The sequence below is a fragment of the Xenia sp. Carnegie-2017 genome, unplaced genomic scaffold (genome assembly GCF_021976095.1).
Source record: "Xenia sp. Carnegie-2017 unplaced genomic scaffold, XeniaSp_v1 HiC_scaffold_19, whole genome shotgun sequence".
NCBI lineage: Eukaryota > Metazoa > Cnidaria > Anthozoa > Malacalcyonacea > Xeniidae > Xenia > Xenia sp. Carnegie-2017.
In genome coordinates, this window is record NW_025813481.1 from 2,648,031 (window position 1) to 2,671,109 (window position 23,079).

The 23,079-nt window shown below is 35.5% G+C and overlaps 6 protein-coding genes across 20 annotated transcripts in view; 3 read left to right on the top strand and 3 right to left on the bottom strand.

Annotated features, from left to right (window-relative positions):
- LOC124438449 overlaps positions 1 to 1,892 on the top strand; it is a 60,114-nt gene extending 58,222 nt beyond the window's left edge. For 13 of the 14 annotated variants that reach the window (XM_046988585.1, XM_046988586.1, XM_046988596.1 and 10 more), the window contains 4 exons: positions 169 to 231; positions 390 to 482; positions 553 to 646; positions 736 to 1,892. In XM_046988585.1, coding sequence (XP_046844541.1) covers positions 169 to 231; positions 390 to 482; positions 553 to 646; positions 736 to 1,669 — 1,184 coding nt within the window. In that variant the 3' untranslated portion in view covers positions 1,670 to 1,892. The remainder of the gene's footprint in view (positions 1 to 168; positions 232 to 389; positions 483 to 552; positions 647 to 735) is intronic. The other variant, XM_046988588.1, reaches the window with a different exon arrangement.
- A 95-nt stretch (positions 1,893 to 1,987) lies between these two features.
- LOC124438747 lies at positions 1,988 to 3,960 on the top strand. The gene is made up of 3 exons (XM_046988947.1): positions 1,988 to 2,444; positions 2,556 to 2,704; positions 2,781 to 3,960. The coding sequence occupies exon 3, from the start codon at positions 2,917 to 2,919 to the stop codon at positions 3,958 to 3,960; it is 1,044 nt and encodes a 347-aa protein (XP_046844903.1). The 5' UTR covers positions 1,988 to 2,444; positions 2,556 to 2,704; positions 2,781 to 2,916.
- A 208-nt stretch (positions 3,961 to 4,168) lies between these two features.
- LOC124438480 (G2/M phase-specific E3 ubiquitin-protein ligase-like) lies at positions 4,169 to 4,791 on the bottom strand. Its single transcript, XM_046988643.1, has 2 exons — positions 4,748 to 4,791; positions 4,169 to 4,533 (listed from the first exon to the last, which is right to left on the bottom strand). Exons 1-2 carry the CDS (start codon positions 4,779 to 4,781, stop codon positions 4,268 to 4,270), a joined length of 300 nt encoding a protein of 99 aa, XP_046844599.1. The 5' UTR covers positions 4,782 to 4,791; the 3' UTR covers positions 4,169 to 4,267.
- Positions 4,792 to 5,156: 365 nt separating this feature from the next.
- Positions 5,157 to 6,793, bottom strand: LOC124438467 (G2/M phase-specific E3 ubiquitin-protein ligase-like). The gene is made up of 5 exons (XM_046988629.1): positions 6,784 to 6,793; positions 6,446 to 6,663; positions 5,984 to 6,082; positions 5,566 to 5,903; positions 5,157 to 5,409 (listed from the first exon to the last, which is right to left on the bottom strand). The coding sequence occupies exons 2-5, from the start codon at positions 6,613 to 6,615 to the stop codon at positions 5,171 to 5,173; spliced, it is 846 nt and encodes a 281-aa protein (XP_046844585.1). The 5' UTR covers positions 6,616 to 6,663; positions 6,784 to 6,793; the 3' UTR covers positions 5,157 to 5,170.
- Positions 6,794 to 15,829: 9,036 nt separating this feature from the next.
- LOC124438468 lies at positions 15,830 to 17,603 on the bottom strand. Its single transcript, XM_046988630.1, has 4 exons — positions 17,578 to 17,603; positions 17,193 to 17,505; positions 16,457 to 16,825; positions 15,830 to 16,375 (listed from the first exon to the last, which is right to left on the bottom strand). Exons 2-4 carry the CDS (start codon positions 17,314 to 17,316, stop codon positions 16,053 to 16,055), a joined length of 816 nt encoding a protein of 271 aa, XP_046844586.1. The 5' UTR covers positions 17,317 to 17,505; positions 17,578 to 17,603; the 3' UTR covers positions 15,830 to 16,052.
- Positions 17,604 to 18,602: 999 nt separating this feature from the next.
- LOC124438458 (probable serine/threonine-protein kinase ireA) overlaps positions 18,603 to 23,079 on the top strand; it is a 59,742-nt gene continuing 55,265 nt past the window's right edge. For both annotated transcript variants that reach the window (XM_046988618.1, XM_046988617.1), the window contains exons 1-2: positions 18,603 to 18,734; positions 21,544 to 21,709. The gene's annotated coding sequence lies outside the window, so the exon portion shown is untranslated. The remainder of the gene's footprint in view (positions 18,735 to 21,543; positions 21,710 to 23,079) is intronic.

Below are 23,079 nucleotides of genomic sequence, written 5' to 3' on the forward strand. Positions count from 1 at the left end.
GATTTTCTGTCATATTTTTATCAAAAGGTGTTAAAAGTCCGAATGATACAACTATCCTATAATTCAAATTCGAAATGGCACTGTATATTCCTGTTTAAAAAAAACTGGCATGTTCTTTACTGAGGTGAAAGAGTTTATGTGTTTTACGCTATCTTTTATTTGTTTTAGAGTCAAGTTCATTTTCGTATATCTGTCTTGAAGAACCAAGAAGCAGTTCATCAACATTCAAAGGTATATCTAATATGGTGGGATTTTTTATTATTGAGAAAATCATAAATTGAAATAATTATGATAAATTATGTATAATTATGCAATTAATTGGTAAAATTGATGTTTTTTGTTTGAGAGGTTTAAAGTCCAGTAACATTGTTTCGTGTTACATTTTGTAGATGAACCTTCCACTCCCAGTGGCAGCACAGGTGACTTTAAAAAAATTTTGAATTCAATTACTTCTCTTAGTTTCAAGTCACCTTCAAAAACTGGTAAATTTGATATTTTTGTTTTAGGATATTCTAAGTCTAGTGACATTCATTTTGTGTAATATTTTGGTAGATGAACCTTCCACTCCCAACACAGTCGAATTTAAAAAACGTTTTCTCACAAAAGATCACAAAATTAAAAATAGCGTCCATGAAAATTTGAAAAGGTAAATGTTTTTTATCGCTTTTACGTCAATTTTGACTTATTTGACACGAGGAAAAGGCATCGAATATCTTCACTTTTCCACATTTGCAGTTTTCCTTGGCTTTGTGGCAAGTATGGTATAGCACGTCCTACTGATGAGTTGAATTATCGTCACATGTATCTTGAAGTTGACGAATCAAAGACTGAGGATGTTTTAAAGCAAGAAATCGATAATAAATTTAAATGGAAAGCTTCAGATTACATCGAATTACGTTATGTTGACCCACGTAAGAAAATAGAAATCCAACAGCTATCGAACAATGTTATGGTTAGTCGACATGATGATCCCAATAAATCCCATAGCACATTGACTTTGTTCTGCTGTAAAGATGAACAGCATTACGCGTTGACTTGCGCCCATGTTGGTTACCCAAAAAGTATTCCCGAAGATCAAAGGACGTTCTTGTACATTCGACACCAAAGGGAAAACGAAGCAAGAGCTGTTAACTATTTACATGAAAACAAATATTTCTACATCCCCAAAAAAACAACTGAAATAGCTCTTGGCAAATTGGCTGCTTACTCATATAATCAAGAAACCGATATCATGGCCATCTTGGTTGATGATAAAGCAACTAAATTTACTGCAGCTGAAATAGAGGTACCGGGATCTTTTGATGACATTATCGGTTATCTGTCAGAGAATGTTGGGATTCAAAAAGTTTATAAAGCTGGTAGGGAATCTGGAGAGAACACCATTTTCGACGTCAATTATTCTTTTCCTTCCAATGAAAATGAAACACCTTCATATCGCGACGTGGTGGCAGTAAAGAGTGATCACGAATTTCTCGAGAAAGGAGATTCAGGATCACTGATCTATTGTTATGATGAGAATATGAAAAAAATACCGTTTGCTTATGGCATTGCTAAAGTGAACGACGGAGACGAGACATACTATGTTTGTATGAGATTAAAAGATGGCTTAAAAAATTTGGGACTTCTCGAAAATGTCAGCTTCAAAGACTTCTCAAGAGTGAAAAATTGATTTCTTTTGTGAAACAAACAATACATTTCTAAATCATTTACCCATTTTTTTATTCATACAACATTTATGTATTCATATAACATTTATGTTTTCATATAACATTTATATTTTCATATGACATTATGCATTCACATACATTATGTATTCATATAACATTTATGTATTCATATAACATTTATGTATTCATACATGGCCTACTCAAATTACACGGCCTGATATCTTATGGGGCGCCATCTGTGGTTTTATTATTTAACCGCATAACACTGTGATTTTCCCTGATTTATTAAATAACCAATTTCTTATTTTGGTTATTTAATAAATAACCACTTTATGAAAACATCGAAAATTGGTTATTTATTAAATAACCAGTTTCTACACACGCCGAAAATTGGTTATTTATTAAATAACCAGTTTCTGCGCACGCGAAAAAAGGGTTATTTATAAATAACCAGTTTCCGCGCACGCGGAAAAATGGTTATTTATAAATAACCAAAATAATTTCGAGACACTTGGCGTGCCAAATGACGTCAGCAAGCAATAAAATAATTTTCTCAGTCCCCCCCTGGATAAGCACTCATTTCCGCACTGTCGCGTTATTGAAATTAGATCGCTTGTCGCGAAAAATTTCATTTTGTCTGTAAGTTTCCCGCTCGGCGTGTTTTCTATTTGTCTTTTTTGTCAAATAAATATGTCTCAAACGCACAATCTCCAAAGAGCAATTATCGAGGCCGTAGGAAGAGCAGTACACGAGGCACTGCGAGATCAACATGAAGAGGTAAGATACAAAGCAAAATATTCTCCGTTCATACTTGTAAATATTCAATGTGTGATATGCGTCGAATCACGAGGTCGTCGATTTTACGTGATAAAATTCTTACAATTTTAGTCCTCTGATGCAGCTACTGCCCACGAAAATAATAATTAACCACAGGTAACATTCTAGTGTATATGGGTGCATCCAAGTGAAAAACATCGTTAAATTTTGATAAATTTATAACTTTGCCAGAATTCCAACTCAAATGATGAAAATGAGGGGTAAGAAAACTTAGCAAATATTATGTGGTATTTTTGTAGTACTACATCTGTATTGAACTCATTTCATTTTAATCAGTAACAATTCAGGAAGAGTTGGTCGACCAAAGAAAATAATTCCAAGGGATGTATTGGAAAATTTGCTTCAGTTACGACTTACGATTGTGGAAATTGCCAGACAGTTGAAAGTCGACAGGTCAGTGGTCTACAAAGCAATGTCGGATTATGGGTTGTATCGAGAAAACTTTTCACAATTGTCACAAGACGAAATAGAGAAAGAAGTGGACGCCATTAAACAAAATCATCCTAAGGATGGCGAGGTCATGGTTCAAGGGTACCTTGAATCTAGGGGTCTTTACATTCAGCGACAAAAAGTGAGAAAAGCCATTCATATGGTTGATCCATTAGGTGTCGAAGAGAGAAAAAGTAAACCAATAAAGCGTCGCATTTATACTAATCCTTTTCCCAACTATATTTGGCATATTGATGGGAACCATAAACTTGTTAAATGGAGACTTGTCATACACCATGGTATCGATGGTTTTAGTCGATTAGTGGTATTTGCACATTGTTCTTCAAACAATCGAGCAACTACTGTTCTATATCACTTCTTATGTGCTGTCTCGAAGTATGGGCGTCCTTATAGAATTTGTACCGATCTTGTTGGCGAAAATGTTGACATCTGGCACAACATGATTTTAACACGAGGCAATGAAACTAAGCCGGTTGTTGTAGGGAATTCAGTGCACAATCAGAGAATCGAAAGGCATAACAGAGCACTAAATGAACAAGTTCTAACAAGTTTTAGATCTGAATTTTATGCACTTGAAAGTGAAGGTGTATTGAATGTCAATAATGACACTGATATATTTTGCCTCCATTCAGTGTATCTGCCACGAATCAACAAAATCCTTGACGAGTTTGTTGCTGCTCACAACAGCCATAAAATATCTACAGAAGGAAACAAAACACCTGAACAATTGTTTTGGGTTAACATTAGAAATGCATACCATGAAGATGATATGCTACCAAACACAAGCAATCTTGACATTGAAGAACTAGCGTCAAGTGATTTACCTCACGTCAATGTACCAGTTATATCATGCCCTTTGCAAGGTGACTTACAGTTGCAAAATTTTAGTACATTCATTCAATCTCTTTCGGCAGTGAGCGGAAAAGCAGCATACCTTGAGGCTGTTCGTTTCTTGGGACAGTCAATGCTTGATGAGCAGAACCCTGAAGATTTGCATGCACAATAGATGACTTGCCTTGTTTACTTTTGCTAGCAGGCAGATTTGGTCTAGGGCTTTTGGAGAACATTAGCAACAATGGTCAACCTCTCTTGGGATTGATCTGCCAGCCAGCAAAACGTAAACAAGACAAGTCATATATGAGTAGAAAAAAATATAGTCTTCACTAACTATTTTATACAGTAATGACATGCTAGGAGGAATATAGATACGTCAGTTAGAAATACGTTGTTTTACATCATTACCAAATCGTAAATTAAATCAACACAACTATTGCTTAGACTCTAACTTCAACAGCTTTCTTATACATGCATGTCTATGGAGCACCAAATGTAGGTGAGTTCAGAATCCCATCGTTCATCATTTCTTGAAATTCTTCATAACTAAGATCATCTTTATCATTATGAAGTGGCAAATACAAAATGTGAGCGCAGGTGTTGCTTTTGGGACGAACATCTTCCCAGAAACAAATAGTTGGTTTGTCATGAAATCCTAAGGGAGGCTCTTCCTCCAACCCAGTTGCAAAAATCATAATCATCGGCAAAGATACAAGAGGCTCTGAAACATTGGCAAAGCAGTTTGCTAGAGAAAATAAATAAAAGTTGTACTTTTGAAATGGATTGTTCGTCAAAAGCAATTATTTGATAACACGTTTGATAACAAGCAATTGAATAACGTTTATTATGCAATTAATGCCTGGGGCATTAAATAGACCCTAGAGGTTATAGATACGAGGCGTTTATTTCATTTCTATCACTTCGATCTTTTAAGGTGATGGAAAAAGCTTTTAAAGTACCTTCGCACTCTTGTAGATAGTCACGCCAATGCATTATAACGAGCTCCTCCTTTCACGTCTTCGACAACCATCTTCTGAAAAATCTGGTGTAAATATTCTGTCAACTTCTATCGCGGTCAGCGGCTTGCTACGATGGCAGAAGTATGGGCGGAAGAGAAGTGGATTTCCTTTTAATAAGCTAAGAACACCCAGTGTTTTTAACCCGTCCTTGAACTGCTCAATTGCACTGCTCGCTTTATCAATTACAAAAAATTGACAAAGCTCTTCCACAAGCTGTTTTCTTGTTTCAAACTTTGGAATGCCGTGAAAGCCAGCTTGTGCAAAACATCAATGGCATCATCAGATCCTACTATAGTTGCAAACGTTGTTTCTTCTGTAGTAGGACTGATCTACACAGGAAGTATGATTTGTGAAAATGCCAGCTCAATATCGAGATACAACGTCAGACTTTTCACTATTGATAAAAAAGCAAATATTTACCCGTTCTATGATACTTTTTACTTCACAATCTTGTACATCGTCGATACATGGGTGGCAATTTTCTTCACCAAATACAATGAAGTCATACATAGAGGGGGATAGACAATGTCCTGCAGTTCCACCATTACACAAGGAAACGGAAAGAAGTTTTCCACATTGAAAATACAAGTTTTTCCTCTTTGCTGGATGTAAAGGAAACACAATTATGCTGTTCGATACGTGCTTTTGTAGCTATGTAGCTAAATTGACAACGTACATTAATCCCTTCGGCTAAATTTAACAAAAATTTATATCTACGTAATTCAGTTTTAGCATGAAGACAATCAACGCACGACTACCTTCTTGGTTCATAACCAGCACCTTTTTCGAGGGCAATCCCAGGAACGCTTTCGAAGAAAAGGCTCCTGAAACTGCAAGGCGGAGAAATTCTCGTGTCGGCCCTCCTAGATCCACAGCACCCTCGCTAGACCCGATTTCGTCGGCAAACATGACAGACAACGGACGTGAAGGATCAAATTTTTTTTTTCCTAGCTTGGCAATACCGTCTTCAAATACATGCTTGCGGCGAACGTTAATAATGTTTTTAGATATGGCTACGTCACAGGATTTTCCAACCATCACTTTATCTATGTGGTCATTCAAAACAGTACTAACCATTTGTTGCGCGCTTGAATCGCTAAAGACAAATAACCAAGTGAAAAAAATTAGCATGGCATCTTGTCTTCCGCTAACGCTTTTTTTAGCTGATTACCATACTTTGCTAAGCCCATGCTATTTTGAATAGCTGTCTGCACCTCATCGTTGTCATCATCGCTAATTTCAATGGGATCTGGATCAAGCAATCCTAAGAATGACCTAAAAGAATTTAACACAAAAGAAATTTGTTACAGGACACTCTTTCATAACAGCATATACATTGCTAAAGATAAGCTGTATATAATTACTCGTTTTTTATTCTACTATGTCATTGTAATTATCATGCATATTAATAAACTGGAAATAACATAGTCGTTCGTACGTTATCATCCAATATTGTTTTTAAACTCATAGCAATAAATTTGTCATTCCAAAATAGCTGGTGAATATATAAACCAACAATCACAAACAGAAACAGTAAATCCAGACGTTGCATAATAATTTTTAAAACAAAAATCAGTAACATAGTGTGTATCCCAACCTACTAGTGTAAAATGGTATCTGACAGCAATACATACTGACCTATAGTGATTGCTCTCAATGGTGGAAGTTGTATGATGGCTAGTTGATCCCTCTGAAAAACTTTGTGCAGCACCTAGTATAGTCATCGATCCCTCTGAATGACTTTGTGCAGCGCCAGGTATAGTCATTGATCCCCCTGACACACTTTGCGCAGCCCGAGGCGTAGACATTGATATATTTAAAAGTTTGTTATCAAAATCATCCTGTTCGGAGTCATCCTGAAATTTTCATTCAAGGCAATGGCGATATACATTGAAATAGAAAAGAAACCAACACTACGATGAAGAACAATTACTGCTACAACAGACATAGCGAAAGTATCACCCTATATGACTCACTTCAACAATTAAAGCTCAATCAACATCCTCATTTTTCCCAATTTTAATTTTGGAAATGATGTATAAACATCCTTGAGAACACAGTGATATGACCTCTGGAGCATTCCATTGGAAGGAAGTTGATGTCTTAGAAATGGAAAGCTTTTTTGTACCTTTGGTTATTCTATAAAGATAAAACAAAGTAGCTACTTTATAATTGGACACTTTCTTCTTCAAAATATATCATGGGCGGGAAATAAAAAAATATCATCATTACATCATATCATCAAAAGTATCGTCAATAATGTCTAGCAATGACTCAATCACAAATTTTTGTGCATATTGATATTGGTGACAGAATTCAATATAAGTGTAGTAAAACATAAAATACTTGCCCTAAGTAGTCAAATGGCAGCAGTTCACCAGGTAGCAAGTCAAAAACTGAGGCAAATATGCTTGTTATTTCACGGGTAACATCCTTTGCTACCCATGTGGAGTTTAATGAGATTTTTCCAATTAAACCCATATTAGCTAAGCAACCTCGGCTATTTCCACGAGGAATTGGAATATCTTTGCCATTTTCTGATGGTAAAAGGCAAACAACATCTTTTGTGTAAAGCTTTGCAGACTTTGATTGGGATGTTGATGACCTTTTCCGTTTTCTACCACCAACATTTGATTATTGAATACAACTGCTTTCAAAAATCGATGGAAGAGGTCTGGTCTGTAAGACATAATTCATTTGATTGATTGCCTGTAGTAAATTGCCATTGAAAAGCCACATTGAATCATAGTTATATAACAATGAGGTGCATTTATAGCAATTTTTTTAAGCAGACAAAACAAGGTGTTAAAAAAATTTTGATAGTGCAGTCATGCATGATAATAATCAGACAAACATTGGCCAACTTACAGCGCTAGAGCTACTTGTTCTACTTTGTGACAACTGTGTGAGCGTTGTCTGACGCTGTGGCTGTCGCTGGGGCTACGGTTGGATTTTGGAAAAAACTTTAATGTTAGATAATAAGTTAAACGTTTTCAACGGCACATATTTTTACGGTGGCCCATAAGGGACACGGCCAGTTTCTCCGTAGAAATCGAGCTTCTCCGTAGAAATCGTGGCCCATAAGGGACACGAGCAGTTTCTCCGTAGAAATCGACCTTCTCCGTAGAAATCGAGCTTCTCCGTAGAAATAGACCTTCTCCGTAGAAATCGACTTTCTCCGTAGAAATCGACCTTCTCCGTAGAAATCGACCTTCTCCGTAGAAATCGACGTTCTCCGTAGAAATCGACGTTCTCCGTAGAAATCGACGTTCTCCGTAGAAATAGACCTCCGTAGAAATAAACCTTCTCCGTAGAAATAACTACCGTGAAATTGGCACCACATTGGGCACCACAATCAACACAACATTCATCACGACATTCATCACCACATTCAACTAAAATTTATCATTCAAAATGATAAATCGAAAAATCGTCTTTAAAACACGTTTTCCAACAAATACAACAGTAATAAACAGTTAAGAATTGTTTTTTACTGTCCTTAACCATCACAAAGAAAGTATAAAAGTCAAAAAATTGAAGAAAACACAAAACTTTAGGTTACAGTGTACTTTTCATTTCCCTTAATTAGAGTATAATTTAAAAACTACACTGTAGAATTTTTTTAAACTTGGCCAGAATATAGATAATTATATTGTCTAAAATATATCGAAAATCTGGAGAGTGCACAAAAAAATAAGTTTTAGAAAATCATCGACATAGTTACGTGACAAGAATGCGCGTAATATGATCTTATATAATTAAGTTAAGAATTTCAAGTCATTGCTAAACAAGGGCCTGTAAATAAAAAACTACACTGTAGAATTTTTTTAAACTTTGCCATATTGTAAATATTCTTATTGTATATAACATATCCAAAATCTGGAGAGTGCACAAAAATATAAAAGGAATAATATTCCTTGAGAATGTACTCTGGTATAAACCTTGAAGTTGGCACCACATTCAACAAACAGCTCTAAAGCTAAAAAAATACACCGTAGAATTTTTTTAAACTCAACTATATTATAGAATTTTATATTGTCTAAAATATACCCAAAATTTGGAAAGTGCACAAAAATATAAATGATAGAAAAACATCGACAAATTTGGATGACTCAAATGCGCGTAGTATAATATAATTCTCGACTTAATTATATAAGATCATATTCGTGTGATAAAAATTAATGCCCAACATAAAGTTCTCATTAGAGCCATGGAAATAGACAAAAAAAAACAAATTGTAAAATTAAATTCATTGTGACGTTTCGTCTTTACTCAAGACATCTTCAGACAAATAATAAATAGGATGTTAAGACAAGATATTATATTTACAAAAAGGTGTTAAATTACTACTAAAGGAAGCGGTGTCGAATGGATACATGATAAGGAAGTTAGGAAGTAAAATAAAAATTACTGACAGAGAGAAAGAAATCCTTTCAAAAGGCTTAAACTTTTCCATCCCACCGAAAAAGTTAAACATTTGCACCTTCTTAACACCCTTTGAAAAACTCTACAACCGTCTCAAATGAGAACCTGTTAATGAATCATCAGGATTTTTTCCAGACTCGATCAAATGCAAATTAAAAGACATTGCCCACTCAGGTTTCCGAAGTTACAGCCCACCACCTTTTCTATATTCACAAGAAGACTTGAACATTTTAAATAATTTAAAAAACGACAGAACTATCCGCATCACTAAACATGACAAAGGAAATGGCATCGTAATACTTAACAAAGACGACTACACAAAGAAAATGGACACACTCTTATCTGACACTAGAGAGTTTCAACCTCTTAATGGAGAACCAGTCAAAGACTTTACAACGAGAAAATCAAGTCAAGTCTTTATTAAAAAAGTTGAAAGATGCCAAATCTATCGGCCAAGAAACTTACAAAGAACTTTACCCTACTGGTTCACGAATAGGTATATTGTATGGCCTTCCTAAAATACATAAATGTAACATCCCTCTCAGACCCATTCTTTCCTCCATTAATCACTATTCGTATAAACTAGCAAAGTTTTTCATCCCACTCCTAAAACCCTTCACTATAAGCAACCTCATCATCAAAGACTCTTTCTCGTTTGTTGAAGAAATCCTAAACTGCTATATCAACTCCAGTAATGTTGTCCTTGCTAGGTTTGATGTCGTATCCCTATTTACTAACATACCTGTTGACGAAACCATCCACATAATATCCAAAAGAATTTTTAACAACCACCAGTACTTCAACGGACTCACTGCAACAGAATTTGAAAACTACTCTCTCTAGCTGTTAAGAACTGTCACTTTATCTTTAACGGGAAAATGTACCAGAAAATTGATCGTGTGGCTATGGGCAGTCCATTGGGCCCTCTCTTTGCTGATATATTCATGTCCTTTCACGAAAAATCCTGGCTCAATAAATGTCCTTCTTCATTCAAACCACTACTTTACCGACGCTACCTTGACGACTGTTTTTTACTTTTTCATTCCTCCGATCACGTCCCTCTTTTTCTTGACTATCTGAACCGACAACACCCCAACATCACATTCACAGCTGAAGTCGAACAAAACAGAAAGCTCTCATTTCTTGACATTGACATCTCTCGCACTAATGGAACATTCACCACTTCCGTCTACCGCAAACCTACTTTCACTGGCCTCTTCACTAACTTCCACAGCTTCATCCCACTTACAAACTTTCACTAGTCTCCTGCTTACTACACCGCATCTTCAACCTTTGTTCTACTTACGAAAATTTTCATACACAACTCGAATTTACCAGAAAGTCACTCACCAAAAACGGTTTTCCTTCACGTATAATTGACCAAATCACACGTCGCTTCCTTAACAACACCTTTGCCCCTAAACCACCTGTCTTGACTGCTCACAAAATGCCCATCTATTTCTGTCTTCCTTTCACCGGCATACACTCCCTTCAAATTCGCACACAAATCAATAGCCTTTGTGCTGCAGTCTTCCCACATATATTCATTAAATTTTTTCCCCCTTCTCAACGTATCTCTCTTTCTTCCCCAGGACAAAATTCCCAAACCGCTGAGATCTGGTGTAGTCTATTTATTCAAGTGTCGAAGCTGCAACGCCTCGTATGTGGGTCAAACCACACGTCATCTACACACCAGATTTTCGGAGCACTTGGGAATATCCCCCCTTACAGGCAACCAAGTTTCCCACCCTGCATCATCAAGCATTCTTGCTCACATTAACGCAACTGGACACACCCCAACTTAGACGACTTTAAAATAATCTCCTCTTCCAACGATACTTATGAACTCTCCATTCATGAAAGCCTTCTAATCAATAAATACAAGCCTTCACTTAATGTGCAAGGAAACTCCATTCCACTTAACCTCTTTCAATTTCTCTTTATTTTACTTCCTAACTTCCTTATCATGTATCCATTCGACACCGCTTCCTTTAGTAGTAATTTAACACCTTTTTGTAAATATAATATCTTGTCTTAACATCCTATTTATTATTTGTCTGAAGATGTCTTGAGTAAAGACGAAACGTCACAATAAATTTAATTTTACAATTTGTTTTTTGTCTATTTCATGGCTCTAATCAGAACTTTATGTTGGGCATTAATTTTATCACACGAATATGATCTTATATAATTAAGTCGAGAATTATATTATACTACGCGCATTTGAGTCATCCAAATTTGTCGATGTTTTTCTATCATTTATATTTTTGTGCACTTTCCAAATTTTGGGTATATTTTAGACAATATAAAATTCTATAATATAGTTGAGTTTAAAAAAATTCTACGGTGTATTTTTTTAGCTTTAGAGCTGTTTGTTGAATGTGGTGCCAACTTCAAGGTTTATACCAGAGTACATTCTCAAGGAATATTATTCCTTTTATATTTTTGCACTCTCCAGATTTTGGATATGTTATATACAATAAGAATATTTACAATATGGCAAAGTTTAAAAAAATTCTACAGCGTAGTTTTTTATTTACAGGCCCTTGTTTAGCAATGACTTGAAATTCTTAACTTAATTATATAAGATCATATTACGCGCATTCTTGTCACGTAACTATGTCGATGATTTTCTAAAACTTATTTTTTTGTGCACTCTCCAGATTTTCGATATATTTTAGACAATATAATTATCTATATTCTGGCCAAGTTTAAAAAAATTCTACAGTGTAGTTTTTAAATTATACTCTAATTAAGGGAAATGAAAAGTACACTGTAACCTAAAGTTTTGTGTTTTCTTCAATTTTTTGACTTTTATACTTTCTTTGTGATGGTTAAGGACAGTAAAAAACAATTCTTAACTGTTTATTACTGTTGTATCTGTTGGAAAACGTGTTTTAAAGACGATTTTTCGATTTATCATTTTGAATGATAAATTTTAGTTGAATGTGGTGATGAATGTCGTGATGAATGTTGTGTTGATTGTGGTGCCCAATGTGGTGCCAATTTCACGGTAGTTATTTCTACGGAGAAGGTTTATTTCTACGGAGAAGGTCTATTTCTACGGAGAACGTCGATTTCTACGGAGAACGTCGATTTCTACGGAGAAGGTCGATTTCTACGGAGAAGGTCGATTTCTACGGAGAAAGTCGATTTCTACGGAGAAGGTCTATTTCTACGGAGAAGCTCGATTTCTACGGAGAAGGTCGATTTCTACGGAGAAACTGCTCGTGTCCCTTATGGGCCACGATTTCTACGGAGAAGCTCGATTTCTACGGAGAAGCTCGATTTCTACGGAGAAACTGGTCGTGTCCCTTATGGGCCACCGTACATTTTACAAGAAACGTGCACCCATATACACTAGAATGTTACCTGTGGTTCATTATTATTTTCGTGGGCAGTAGCTGCATCAGAGGACTAAAATTGTAAGAATTTTATCACGTAAAATCGACGACCTCGTGATTCGACGCATATCACACATTGAATATTTACAAGTATGAACGGAGAATATTTTGCTTTGTATCTTACCTCTTCATGTTGATCTCGCAGTGCCTCGTGTACTGCTCTTCCTACGGCCTCGATAATTGCTCTTTGGAGATTGTGCGTTTGAGACATATTTATTTGACAAAAAAGACAAATAGAAAACACGCCGAGCGGGAAACTTACAGACAAAATGAAATTTTTCGCGACAAGCGATCTAATTTCAATAACGCGACAGTGCGGAAATGAGTGCTTATCCAGGGGGGGACTGAGAAAATTATTTTATTGCTTGCTGACGTCATTTTGGCACGCCAAGTGTCTCGAAATTATTTTGGTTATTTATAAATAACCATTTTTCCGCGTGCGCGGAAACTGGTTATTTATAAATAACCATTTTTTCGCGTGCGCAGAAACTGGTTATTTAATAAATAACCAATTTTCGGCGTGTGTAGAAAATGATTATTTAATAAATAACCAATTTTCGGCGTGTGTAGAAACTGGTTATTTAATAAATAACCAATTTTCGATGTTGTCATAAAGTGGTTATTTATTAAATAACCAAAATAAGAAATTGGTTATTTAATAAATCAGGGAAAATCACAGTGTTATGCGGTTAAATAATAAAACCACAGATGGCGCCCCATACACTACAAGTACCACTGCAAAGGGTAAAAGATTGATACGCATAAAAAGAACAACCTATTGAATTGGGGAAATTGGTAATATTTGAATAAAATGACGCTTTTATGTGAGGTTGTGACCATTTCCTAGTATTTCCTTTGTTGCAGCTTTGAAATTGTTAAAAGAATGATGACGAAGTCAAAGTTGTTGAATTTTTGTCTATTCAGTACGGTGGCCCACAAGTACAAGCACACTTACACATAACAGCATACGCGCACAAATCGAGGATGCACACTTACGCATAACAGCATACGCGCACAAATTCGAGGATGCACACTTACGCATAACAGCATACGCGCACAAATTCGAGGATGCACACTTACGCATAACAGCATACGCGCACAAATTCGAGAGTGGCCCACAAGTACAAGCACACTTACACATAACAGCATACGCGCACAAAAATTCGAATACTAACAAACGTAAGTTCAAAATTAAAAAGGAAAAGCCGGCAGTCTATTACTTGACATTTCTTTCCGCTGCTAAACACTACTTTAAAGACTTATGGAAGATATCATTCGCAACTATTTTACTAAAAACTACACGTATGATACAATTCTACAGCTATTACAAAAATATCATGGAATTCGCATCTCTAGAAGTACTTTGCTGAATAAGCTTAAGCTTTATGGATTGCAACGACGTGGAAATACCGTTGATAAAGACCACGTAAGAAGATGCATTGTTCGAGAACTAGATGGAAGTGGTAAATTGTTGGGCTATAGAGCCATGTGGAGACGATTGCAGTCAAAATATGGCTTGCAAGTTCCTCGTTTGGTTGCTCAAACCACCCTTCAAGAAGTGGATCCAGAGGGATCGAAATGGAGACGGGCTAACCGTCTTCGTAGAAGAGCTTACATGAATCCGGGGCCAAATTATTGCTGGCATGCCGATGGTTACGACAAACTTAAACCGTATGGTTTCCCCATCCATGGGTGTATAGATGGATTTAGCAGGAAAATACTGTGGTTAAATATAGTTCCTTCAAATAATGATCCCGCGTAGTGGGCAGGCTATTTTACGACTGCATATCTAATATGCAACTCTGTCCTAAAATTCTTAGAACAGATAGGGGAACAGAAAATGGGATTATGGCATCAGCCCAGTGTTTCTTACGCCGAGATGGTACGGACACACATTCTGACGTCAATGCTCATCAATATGGATCATCACACAGCAATCAGCGAATAGAAGCATGGTGGGCCATGTTACGTCGCTCGTGGGCCTCGTGGTGGATGAATTTTTAAGGATTTGATAGCTAAAGGGTTTTAGACACAAGCAACGTACTTCAACTTGAATGTCTATGGTTTTGCTTTAGTCCTGTCTTAAAAAAAGGACTTGACCAAATCAAGGAATCGTGGAACAGTCACTATGTACGCAAATCCAGGTTTTACACTCATGCGGGGATCCCTGATCAGCTTTACCTTCTACCTGAAGCAGTTGGAGCTGAAGATTTTCAGAAACAATATGACGACGAAGATCTTATAGAGATTTACAATTCAGTTAATGTGTCGACAGAAAAGGTCTCTACATATCAAAAATACTTCTCGTATAGTGCTGGTGTGTTACAAATAGGACAGATCCAGACATGGAGAGAAGCTTTAATGGCATATGAAAGACTTCTAGAAGCAGCTTAAAGCAAATAGCAATGAACAAAACATATTTAACATTAATAACTCAAAACGATAACGTATATGGTAATCTTATAAAGAAATAAGATAATTTCATATTCAGGGAAGGTCCATAACCTCCATCTTCATATGACACCACATCATTGTCCATAAAATCTTTTTTAACAAAAGTGAACTAAAAAAAGTGTTTCTACAATGTAAAACACAATATAATATGTCATAATAGTGTGCTAAAACATGTGATAGAACTTTCATACAATGTCAAACGACCAGGCACTTTTTTCTCTTAGGATCGACGAAAACTCCTCTACAAGTTCATTATAAAATTGATAAGTGCTGGGAATCTCTAGCAATGGTCCACATGTGTGTGCTACAGGACGACGTTGTAAACCATTAAGTTCTGTAAATGACACTTTTAACTTTTGACCTTCTAAAATGATATCAGAACCTGTGGTAAATTGAAGGAACGCGGTTACGTTGCCACCTAGAGACTTTATATAGCGCACCAAATGATCAAATGCATTTCGTTGTGCCTCATTTTCGGGGGGAGGCATCTAGAATTTTCAAAACCTTTTTGGACGTGGGTTTTCTTTCTTGGTAAAAGCAAAGAATGCTTGCAACATCTTGAAACGCAGGATGACTTTTCAATGATTGCAATATTGTTGCCCAACAATTGGAAACGTACCGCGGTCTTTGGATAAGTTCTTGGTGAGCTAATTGGCATAATATATCTTCAATATTTTCTTCTGTGGGATTGAGATAGCACTTGTAGCTTCCTAAAACTTCAAGTAAGTCTTCATTTTTTACATATCTGTGATCGATTTTTCATTAAGTTATCAACCACTTCTCTCTCGTCTTCAGCCATATACTCCATGAAAGAGTTTAACAGCACTTCACAAGAAACACTGTCTTCACCATGGAGAGTACATGCAACAAAAGCTGAACACAATGTAATGGGGAACACTCCTTCTTTGCAGTAGCCATACAACATGATTCTAGCCACTGCCTCCCATTCCAGCTTTTGATAATCATGACGAATGGCTGGCACCTTGGTAGATGCTCCAATAGATAATGACTGATAAAAAAAGGTGCCAAAACTCTGTAAGAAGATCACGTGCAACACCTCTTCCTTCTCCCTCCTCAAACATACCTCTTGCATCAACTACTTTAAAAAATATAGTAGATTTCAATACATTTGGATTATAAAATTCTGTTATCATATCTTTCAAAAGGGTTGTGCGATGGATTAGCAGATCTAGCACATGCAATTGTTCCTCGGGTAAATTAACTTGAGCTGGTTGTACAAGATTTGGCTCTGGTTCAATAATATCTAGTAGGGATTCAGTTACATCTAAAAAATAAATTTAAAATACAAAAACAATGAAATATACAAAATGTATAGGATACATATGCAACAACTCATTAGTTATACCTGCATCCTGAAAAATTTGCGCAGGCATTTCACCTGGTTCCATAATGATTTGCTCAACTGAAAATGAATCAACCTGAAAGGAAACAGCTTCCACACAACTATTATCAACATTAACAACATTGCTTGGAACAGGATTTGTTTGAACATGGCTGGCCTCCACTAGACTAGCTTTTGCAAGACTAGCTGGAACAGCATTGGTATGAGCATGATTAACTTCCACAAAATTATCTGGTGTTGCATTGACTTGTTGAGAATTTCCCAGTTCACATATAATTTGTGAAGAATTTTCTTGCACAGAATTATCTTCAAAAACATCAGCAGTATCTGGAACAACCGTTTCCTTGAGGTCTTCAGTCAAATCATTGGCTACTAAATTTAGAATATAACATAATTACTAACCCTACAAACAAATTCTTTTGAAGGTTTAATGTTAGTTGCAAGATAATTATTCTAAGGCATTTTTTAACTTTTATCTACTAGGGCATTTTTTGCATTTTGCTCTGTGCTTGCCCCAGTAGTGAACCTTTATTCACCAGTAAAATACAGTCAATAGGCCCATTCAACTCTGGGAAGCTCAGAAATGTTGCTTCAATAAAATGTGACTGCTTTTGATTATTTATTGCATGACATATCAGTTTTCAATACAGCCAGTGTTTGTCTTGTGCAATGCCCCTAATGCTCACTCCAGCAGTCTAAATGCAAAAAATACCGGACTTATTTTGAACTCAGTGTTTACCTTCAAAATCAAGCATTTTGCAAATGTACAAATTTACTCGACTGTATGGACGTCCAAGTTCATTTTTATATTTTTCCACAGAGAATTTTTCACTGCTTCCTGGAATATTTCCCACGATATCCATATCAGGGTAAAGTAAAAGCCACTCAGTTTCATTATGATCTCTGAGATGTCTGTTGTGGGCAAGCTGTTTCTGAACTCCGGCATTCTTTACAGGAACTAATGTATCTGATTTTCGAACATCAACAGGAAGTAAAGAAGATCTTCTTATTTTAAGTCTTTTACCGTCGAGTTCAATTATTCCAATCTTTATCTACAACACAAAATTGAGTTTCATTAACCAAATTTGTATAATTGGCATAATCATAACATTGAATACACATACCTTCACTACTTCATCTTTCTTCTCCTTTTTTTATTTGACTAAATCGTTCATTTGACTTCCTTTTCTAATAGTTTGAAAGGTAGACGAACTACCAGCGCGGTGGGAATTTCCTAGTTGATCGCCACGATCAGTGCAAGGATTGGCGACTGCGTTCTTCTTTATGTACTCTTCGAAAGTTAACGGTTGTTGACTAGAGGCCGAAGGTTTAATTTCTGATACACTTGCACCACAGTTCTCGCAAAAATTTGCATTTTCATCCTTTTCTTTTCCACAATGTGGACAAAACATCGTTGGGTTATTGACTTATTGCTATTGTGAACATGTGAATCATGAAATATTTCTCGCCGGCAATCTTTTCGGTTTTTGCAGCCCGATTTTACGAAGCGTCATGTAATAAGCCATGAATGTGAATATTTATTTGTGCGCGTATGCTGTTACGTGTAAGTGTGCATCCTCGAATTTGTGGGCGTATGCTGTTATGTGTAAGTGTGCTTGTACTTGTGGGCCACTCTCGAATTTGTGCGCGTGTGCTGTTATGCGTAAGTGTGCATCCTCGAATTTGTGCGCGTATGCTGTTATGTGTAAGTGTGCTTGTACTTGTGGGCCACCGTAATTCAGGCTTAGTTGTGTTGCATTTTTCTAGAGACAAAAGATGGAATATTTTAAGCCACAAGCTTGCATTTATGAATTTCAGTCTTTTAAATAGTTAGCCAGATCTGTCTCTTTCAGTCATTTGTTCCTTGTTAGGTCAAGATCTACATTCTCAGTTTATTTCCATTGATTCTATTATTGTAGTGTGTATCATTGGTGTGTATGGAACTTCAAAGTATGAATACTGCCGAGGGACTCTAGCTTATTAATTGCCTCCATGCATGTTTCGTTATTTTAATTGAATTCTTGTTTATTTTACCTTTAAATATTACAACATTGTATTACCGCCAACTGAAGAAATTTCTGAATTGAAGATTAAATTCCTAAGAACGCAAGACTGGGATCGGCGGCCATATTTTTTAGCCACTAATCATTCGTAAATCGTTATCCTATGAATATTTATCCAGGGAGTAAGTTGTCGTATAGTAAGTGGTATAGTTAATTAAGTTAGTATTCTGTGCATTCTCTGTGACGATGGTGTTAGTATTAGAGTGGTAAATTGACACGTAAGTAAACCTTTTCATAAGTATTACTTTTGGGAAGTCTTGTCTTGGCTTTATCTTTCTCGATCTTTCGGTTTGTCGTTTGTATGTGAACTATTTTGCGTTATTTGTATCAGCGATAGGTGTTGTGAACATTAATGTAAATAAAGAAACAACTTCTTAGTTTCGAGCTGCTTAAGTTTGTGTTCTCTTCTGTGTGGTAAATATAACTAGAATATATCGACCTCTATAAAAACATGAGTTCACGACTGTAAGAAGTATTTAAGATTGTAAAATAGATAATGACATAGATAAATACTTGACATGTGTGTAAATAAAAAATACATGAATCAATAAAGTAGATAGAGTTCATGAAACGCTGTAAGCGCTGCATGTGTGAAAATAAAATGGATAAGGGTCACTTGCTTGACAAATTAGCAGTCATTGATATCTTATAATTTTGCCAAAAACACCCAAATTGTTTTTTCCTGAAAGTAAAAGCTAACGAGAATAAATGCACAAATATGAAGCTTATAAACATAACTAACCATGCATGATACGTTAACACTTGAAACACTTTTCTTCATTTCAGAGCTCTTGAAATGAAGAAAAACCATTATGAAGAATTACATTATAAGTAAAAGTAAGCTTTGCTTTTATTAAGTACATATAGTGAATGTAATTTGTATTGGGAATGCAAGCCATATAATTTAGTTCTTAATGATGCCACTTGTGCAAAGCAAAGGACTTGCTGTTTGAATTTAGATTCCCCACATTGTTCACATGTCTTGTGAATGTTGTAAAACTTATTTAAAGACATACTTATCAGTACTCAATCTCTCTGGTGTGATCTACAATCAAATAGAATTATGTTCTTCATTTCTTTGCCAAGTTAAGACATTGTCAAAATAGAAACTTCTTGTGTTAACAGTATTTAGATTAGGTTAGGTTCATAATATAAATCCTAAGAGATTTGACTTGTCTCCAATCCTTGTGGGCTTGGTAGCTCAACAGGTAGAGCGACAGACTAGTATCCTGAAGGTGTGAGTTCAAATCTTGTCGAAGTCACATGTTTTTCATGTTCATATAAAAACCGTGTTAAGATTTGTATTATGTATAGATTGGGTTTGGTTCATAATAGATATCATAGCATTTTAAATCTTTACATTTTATACAAATAATCAGTTTGGGGCTCTACAGATATAACTTGAAAATTTTGTAAGGTTTATCTACTGGCATGAAAGCAAAGCTGTTATTTTGATCTGATGAGGTTTTGAAAAGAATCAAATGCTTCATAATCAAAATAGAAGAATTGCGTAGGTGTGAAATCTTTAGCTACGTGTGAATAAGTTGTGATATTTTGTTTATACTGAAAATAAGATTAAAAATGCAACCAAAATCTGAAATGCTAAAGCTAGCACAAAAGAAATGAGTAATCAAATTTAATGCACCATTTTGTATAACTTTATGCACTAAAATATGTGACAAGCAAAGTTAAAAATAAAAATAGCTTGTATACTTTAGTCAAATATGTTTATGGCCAGATACATTGTTTTTATTTAAACAAGATTAGGTAGGAGTTGATCTGTTGGTTGATATCCAATACCATCATACAAATGATTTGTGTACAATATTCATACTAATACCAAGTATTGTTTTGCTATTACTCATTTATACACTTGGCAATCAAATACTTCATGAAATACCTCATTGTGTTTTAGAAAATGTTTTCAAGATTTTACAATTTTGGAGAAATCATTGTTAAAGTTAGTAAAATTACCCCTATATGCTTGGAAGAAAGTTTTCACAAATTTGATTGTCGTATAGTATATTGTGAAATGTAACAAACTGTTCAAATAAAGTGCTATTGGTATGAAAATCTGGTTTTGATGTCCCCCAAATGGATGATATCATATCACCCATCCACAATGTCAGGCTATGGTTACTTAGCAGAGGCGTAGCCAGCTCGATAATTTGAGGGCAATATTCATTTATAATCGGTATTAAATTCCTTTGAAATCCATTGTTTTCTTGAGATTACAACATACATGTATCAGTATTGGCTCCCCAATTATTGATCAAGCAGTCTACGCCACTGCTACGCAGCAGATAAAGCAATGGTAGAAACCACAAGTATCACGTGTGTAATTGAGGTGTAATCCCATATGTAATTCTCATCTGCCATACTACATGCTGGGACTGCACGCTCATCCCAAATGCATTTTTTAAGCTAAAATATCAAATTTTCCAACTGTAAGATGTAAGTCCGTTGCCGCAAGGCGTGACAAAAATATTTATAAATTTGTTTTGTTGTACGTAAACGGATAAAACAAAACGTGTTTGCGACTTAAACAGCTATTTATATTCTGTTTATTTTGTCAAAACTTTAGAATCCTCTTTAGAGCATTGTTATGTTTTCACATGTCATCTACTTAATATGAAATTCTCTAATATAGTGAGGGCCAAGTCATTGGTGATGGGGAGGGTTTGGTGCTGTAAACCTTGAGTAATTTTGTGCTATTATTAATGAATATAACTAACGTTAAATCTCTAAGCAAATAACACCAAAAAAATGTGTCTTGCTACGTCAATGACATGTTAGGAAATACTTCAAAGGATTGTTCTTGAACTTTAATAATGTCTTAACATGATATCAACTTAAGTCTTCCATCATGTGTGTGTGTGTAGGGAGGGGGGGGGCAGTTGTAAATTCTCGAGTGGAGTAAGTATTCAAAATTCCAAATGAAAGTTTTCATTTGCTTTGTGATGAATGAATATTCGTATGCTCTGGAAGTAGAAACTCTAACGACAAAGTTGATTTTTTTATCTTTAGTTAAATATGGAATGACTTTAACATTTGGCCACTACAACTGACGCAACAAAGAAGAATCTTCTGTTGACTTGTAGCTAACCGTAGATTCCATACATGGGTAATTGCTGCTGTCCAAAACCTGACACCTCCGTTGGCGAGGAACCGTTCTTGAAAGAGGGGAATTGTGGTATGATCTGTTCTTAACAGTTCCTCAAAACAGGCCCTGTGCACAAAAATTAATAATTGGAATAGCAATTTAATCACCCAGGTTCAAAATATGGACTGTGTTGCACAACCTATCAAAATTTCAAGTAATTTGGTGCACGCTCTGGCAAAATCAATGTCTTCAAAACTTGGATTATTTCGAGTTTGTGCTATCATATCAAGTTCTATTTATGCATTATCGGGAAATTGCATAAATTACAATATGAAATTATCAACTCCAATTCTTGAAAGTGTATTTGTTGTATGAAGCAAGGTATGAAATGCAAAAACGCAAAAATCCATGTTTTCAGCGCGTGCGCCAAGAATTTGAAATTACGATAGAATTGTTTTTCTTTTGATTATTTTTTCAAAAGGTCTGTTTTGAAGGATTTTTAACAATGTAAAAAATCTTGCATTTTCCGAATTTTAAGTGTCTGCTATGTCAAAGAACGTTAAAATACTTAAAATTAGTAAAGGTTTTTGGTTATTTAGCGTGCATCTACTTTTCGAGAACTTTTTTCCTAGAGTCAACCATTTTCTATACACCTTGTATATTAACTATAGATTTATTGCTAGCACTTGAAATTCATCATTGAAAATTTACATAAAGCCTGTTTTTTACGTCGCATTTTACATGAGTCGATTGCATACAAAACTAATGAGGAATTTTATCTCAATTTCATTTGTTTTAAATGCATTCAACGCATGTCAAATGCGACGTATAAAACAGGTTGTTTGTCACAGAAATGTTTAGTGTGGAATACGCTTTCTTTTTTAACGCACATGCATATTTTTGACAAAATAACTTTAATTTTTTCGCAAAAGTTGGTCTTAGTCGTAAAAATTCTACCTGAATTTGCCTGTTTAAAAGCTTGATTGCCCTAATCTGAAGACAGGATGCATTGTATTCCATTGTATCAGTTATCAGCAATATGCTTCACTCTTGTTAGCATTGTTCGTTTTAACAAGTGGTTTATGATATATTGGTTGTTAATAAGTTGTTTTGACGATTTGCATGTTGCTATTCGAATTCTCAATTTAGAAACTTGTGCTACTTTAGGGCACATTCACACTAACACTTTAAATCAATTCGAAATCGATTAGAGTCCGTACGAGAGCTAATGTGAACACTTACAAGTGATGCGAAAACGAATTAGATCAGAAATAATTTCAGCCACCTCAAAAGGTGGTCTTAGAGTCTCGAATCGGATTAATCCGCATGATAATGTTAACATGGAACACGAATAGAATCAGATCAATCTTGATTAATCACATGTTTTTAGCTTAAAGTAAATGGTTTGAACCCGGGAGTATCGTTACATGTTTGTTTGTAAATGCAGATCGTCCAGGTTG

Coding starts and splice junctions, on each gene's coding strand:
- LOC124438467 (XM_046988629.1), bottom strand. CDS start 6,615: ATGTCTACGCCTCGGGCTGCGCAAAGTGTGTCAGGGGGATCAATGACT. Junction 5,904..5,983: donor AATAGCATGGGCTTAGCAAA/GTATGGTAATCA, acceptor ATTTGTCTTTAG/CGATTCAAGCGCGCAACAAA. Junction 5,410..5,565: donor GCTGGTTATGAACCAAGAAG/GTAGTCGTGCGT, acceptor CTTTACATCCAG/CAAAGAGGAAAAACTTGTAT.
- LOC124438747 (XM_046988947.1), top strand. CDS start 2,917: ATGTCGGATTATGGGTTGTATCGAGAAAACTTTTCACAATTGTCACAA.
- LOC124438480 (XM_046988643.1), bottom strand. CDS start 4,781: ATGCATTGGCGTGACTATCTACAAGAGTGCGAAG. Junction 4,534..4,747: donor CTATCTACAAGAGTGCGAAG/GTACTTTAAAAG, acceptor TATTTTCTCTAG/CAAACTGCTTTGCCAATGTT.
- LOC124438468 (XM_046988630.1), bottom strand. CDS start 17,316: ATGGATATCGTGGGAAATATTCCAGGAAGCAGTGAAAAATTCTCTGTG. Junction 16,826..17,192: donor CAAAATGCTTGATTTTGAAG/GTAAACACTGAG, acceptor TTCTAAATTTAG/TAGCCAATGATTTGACTGAA. Junction 16,376..16,456: donor GCAAATTTTTCAGGATGCAG/GTATAACTAATG, acceptor TTTATTTTTTAG/ATGTAACTGAATCCCTACTA.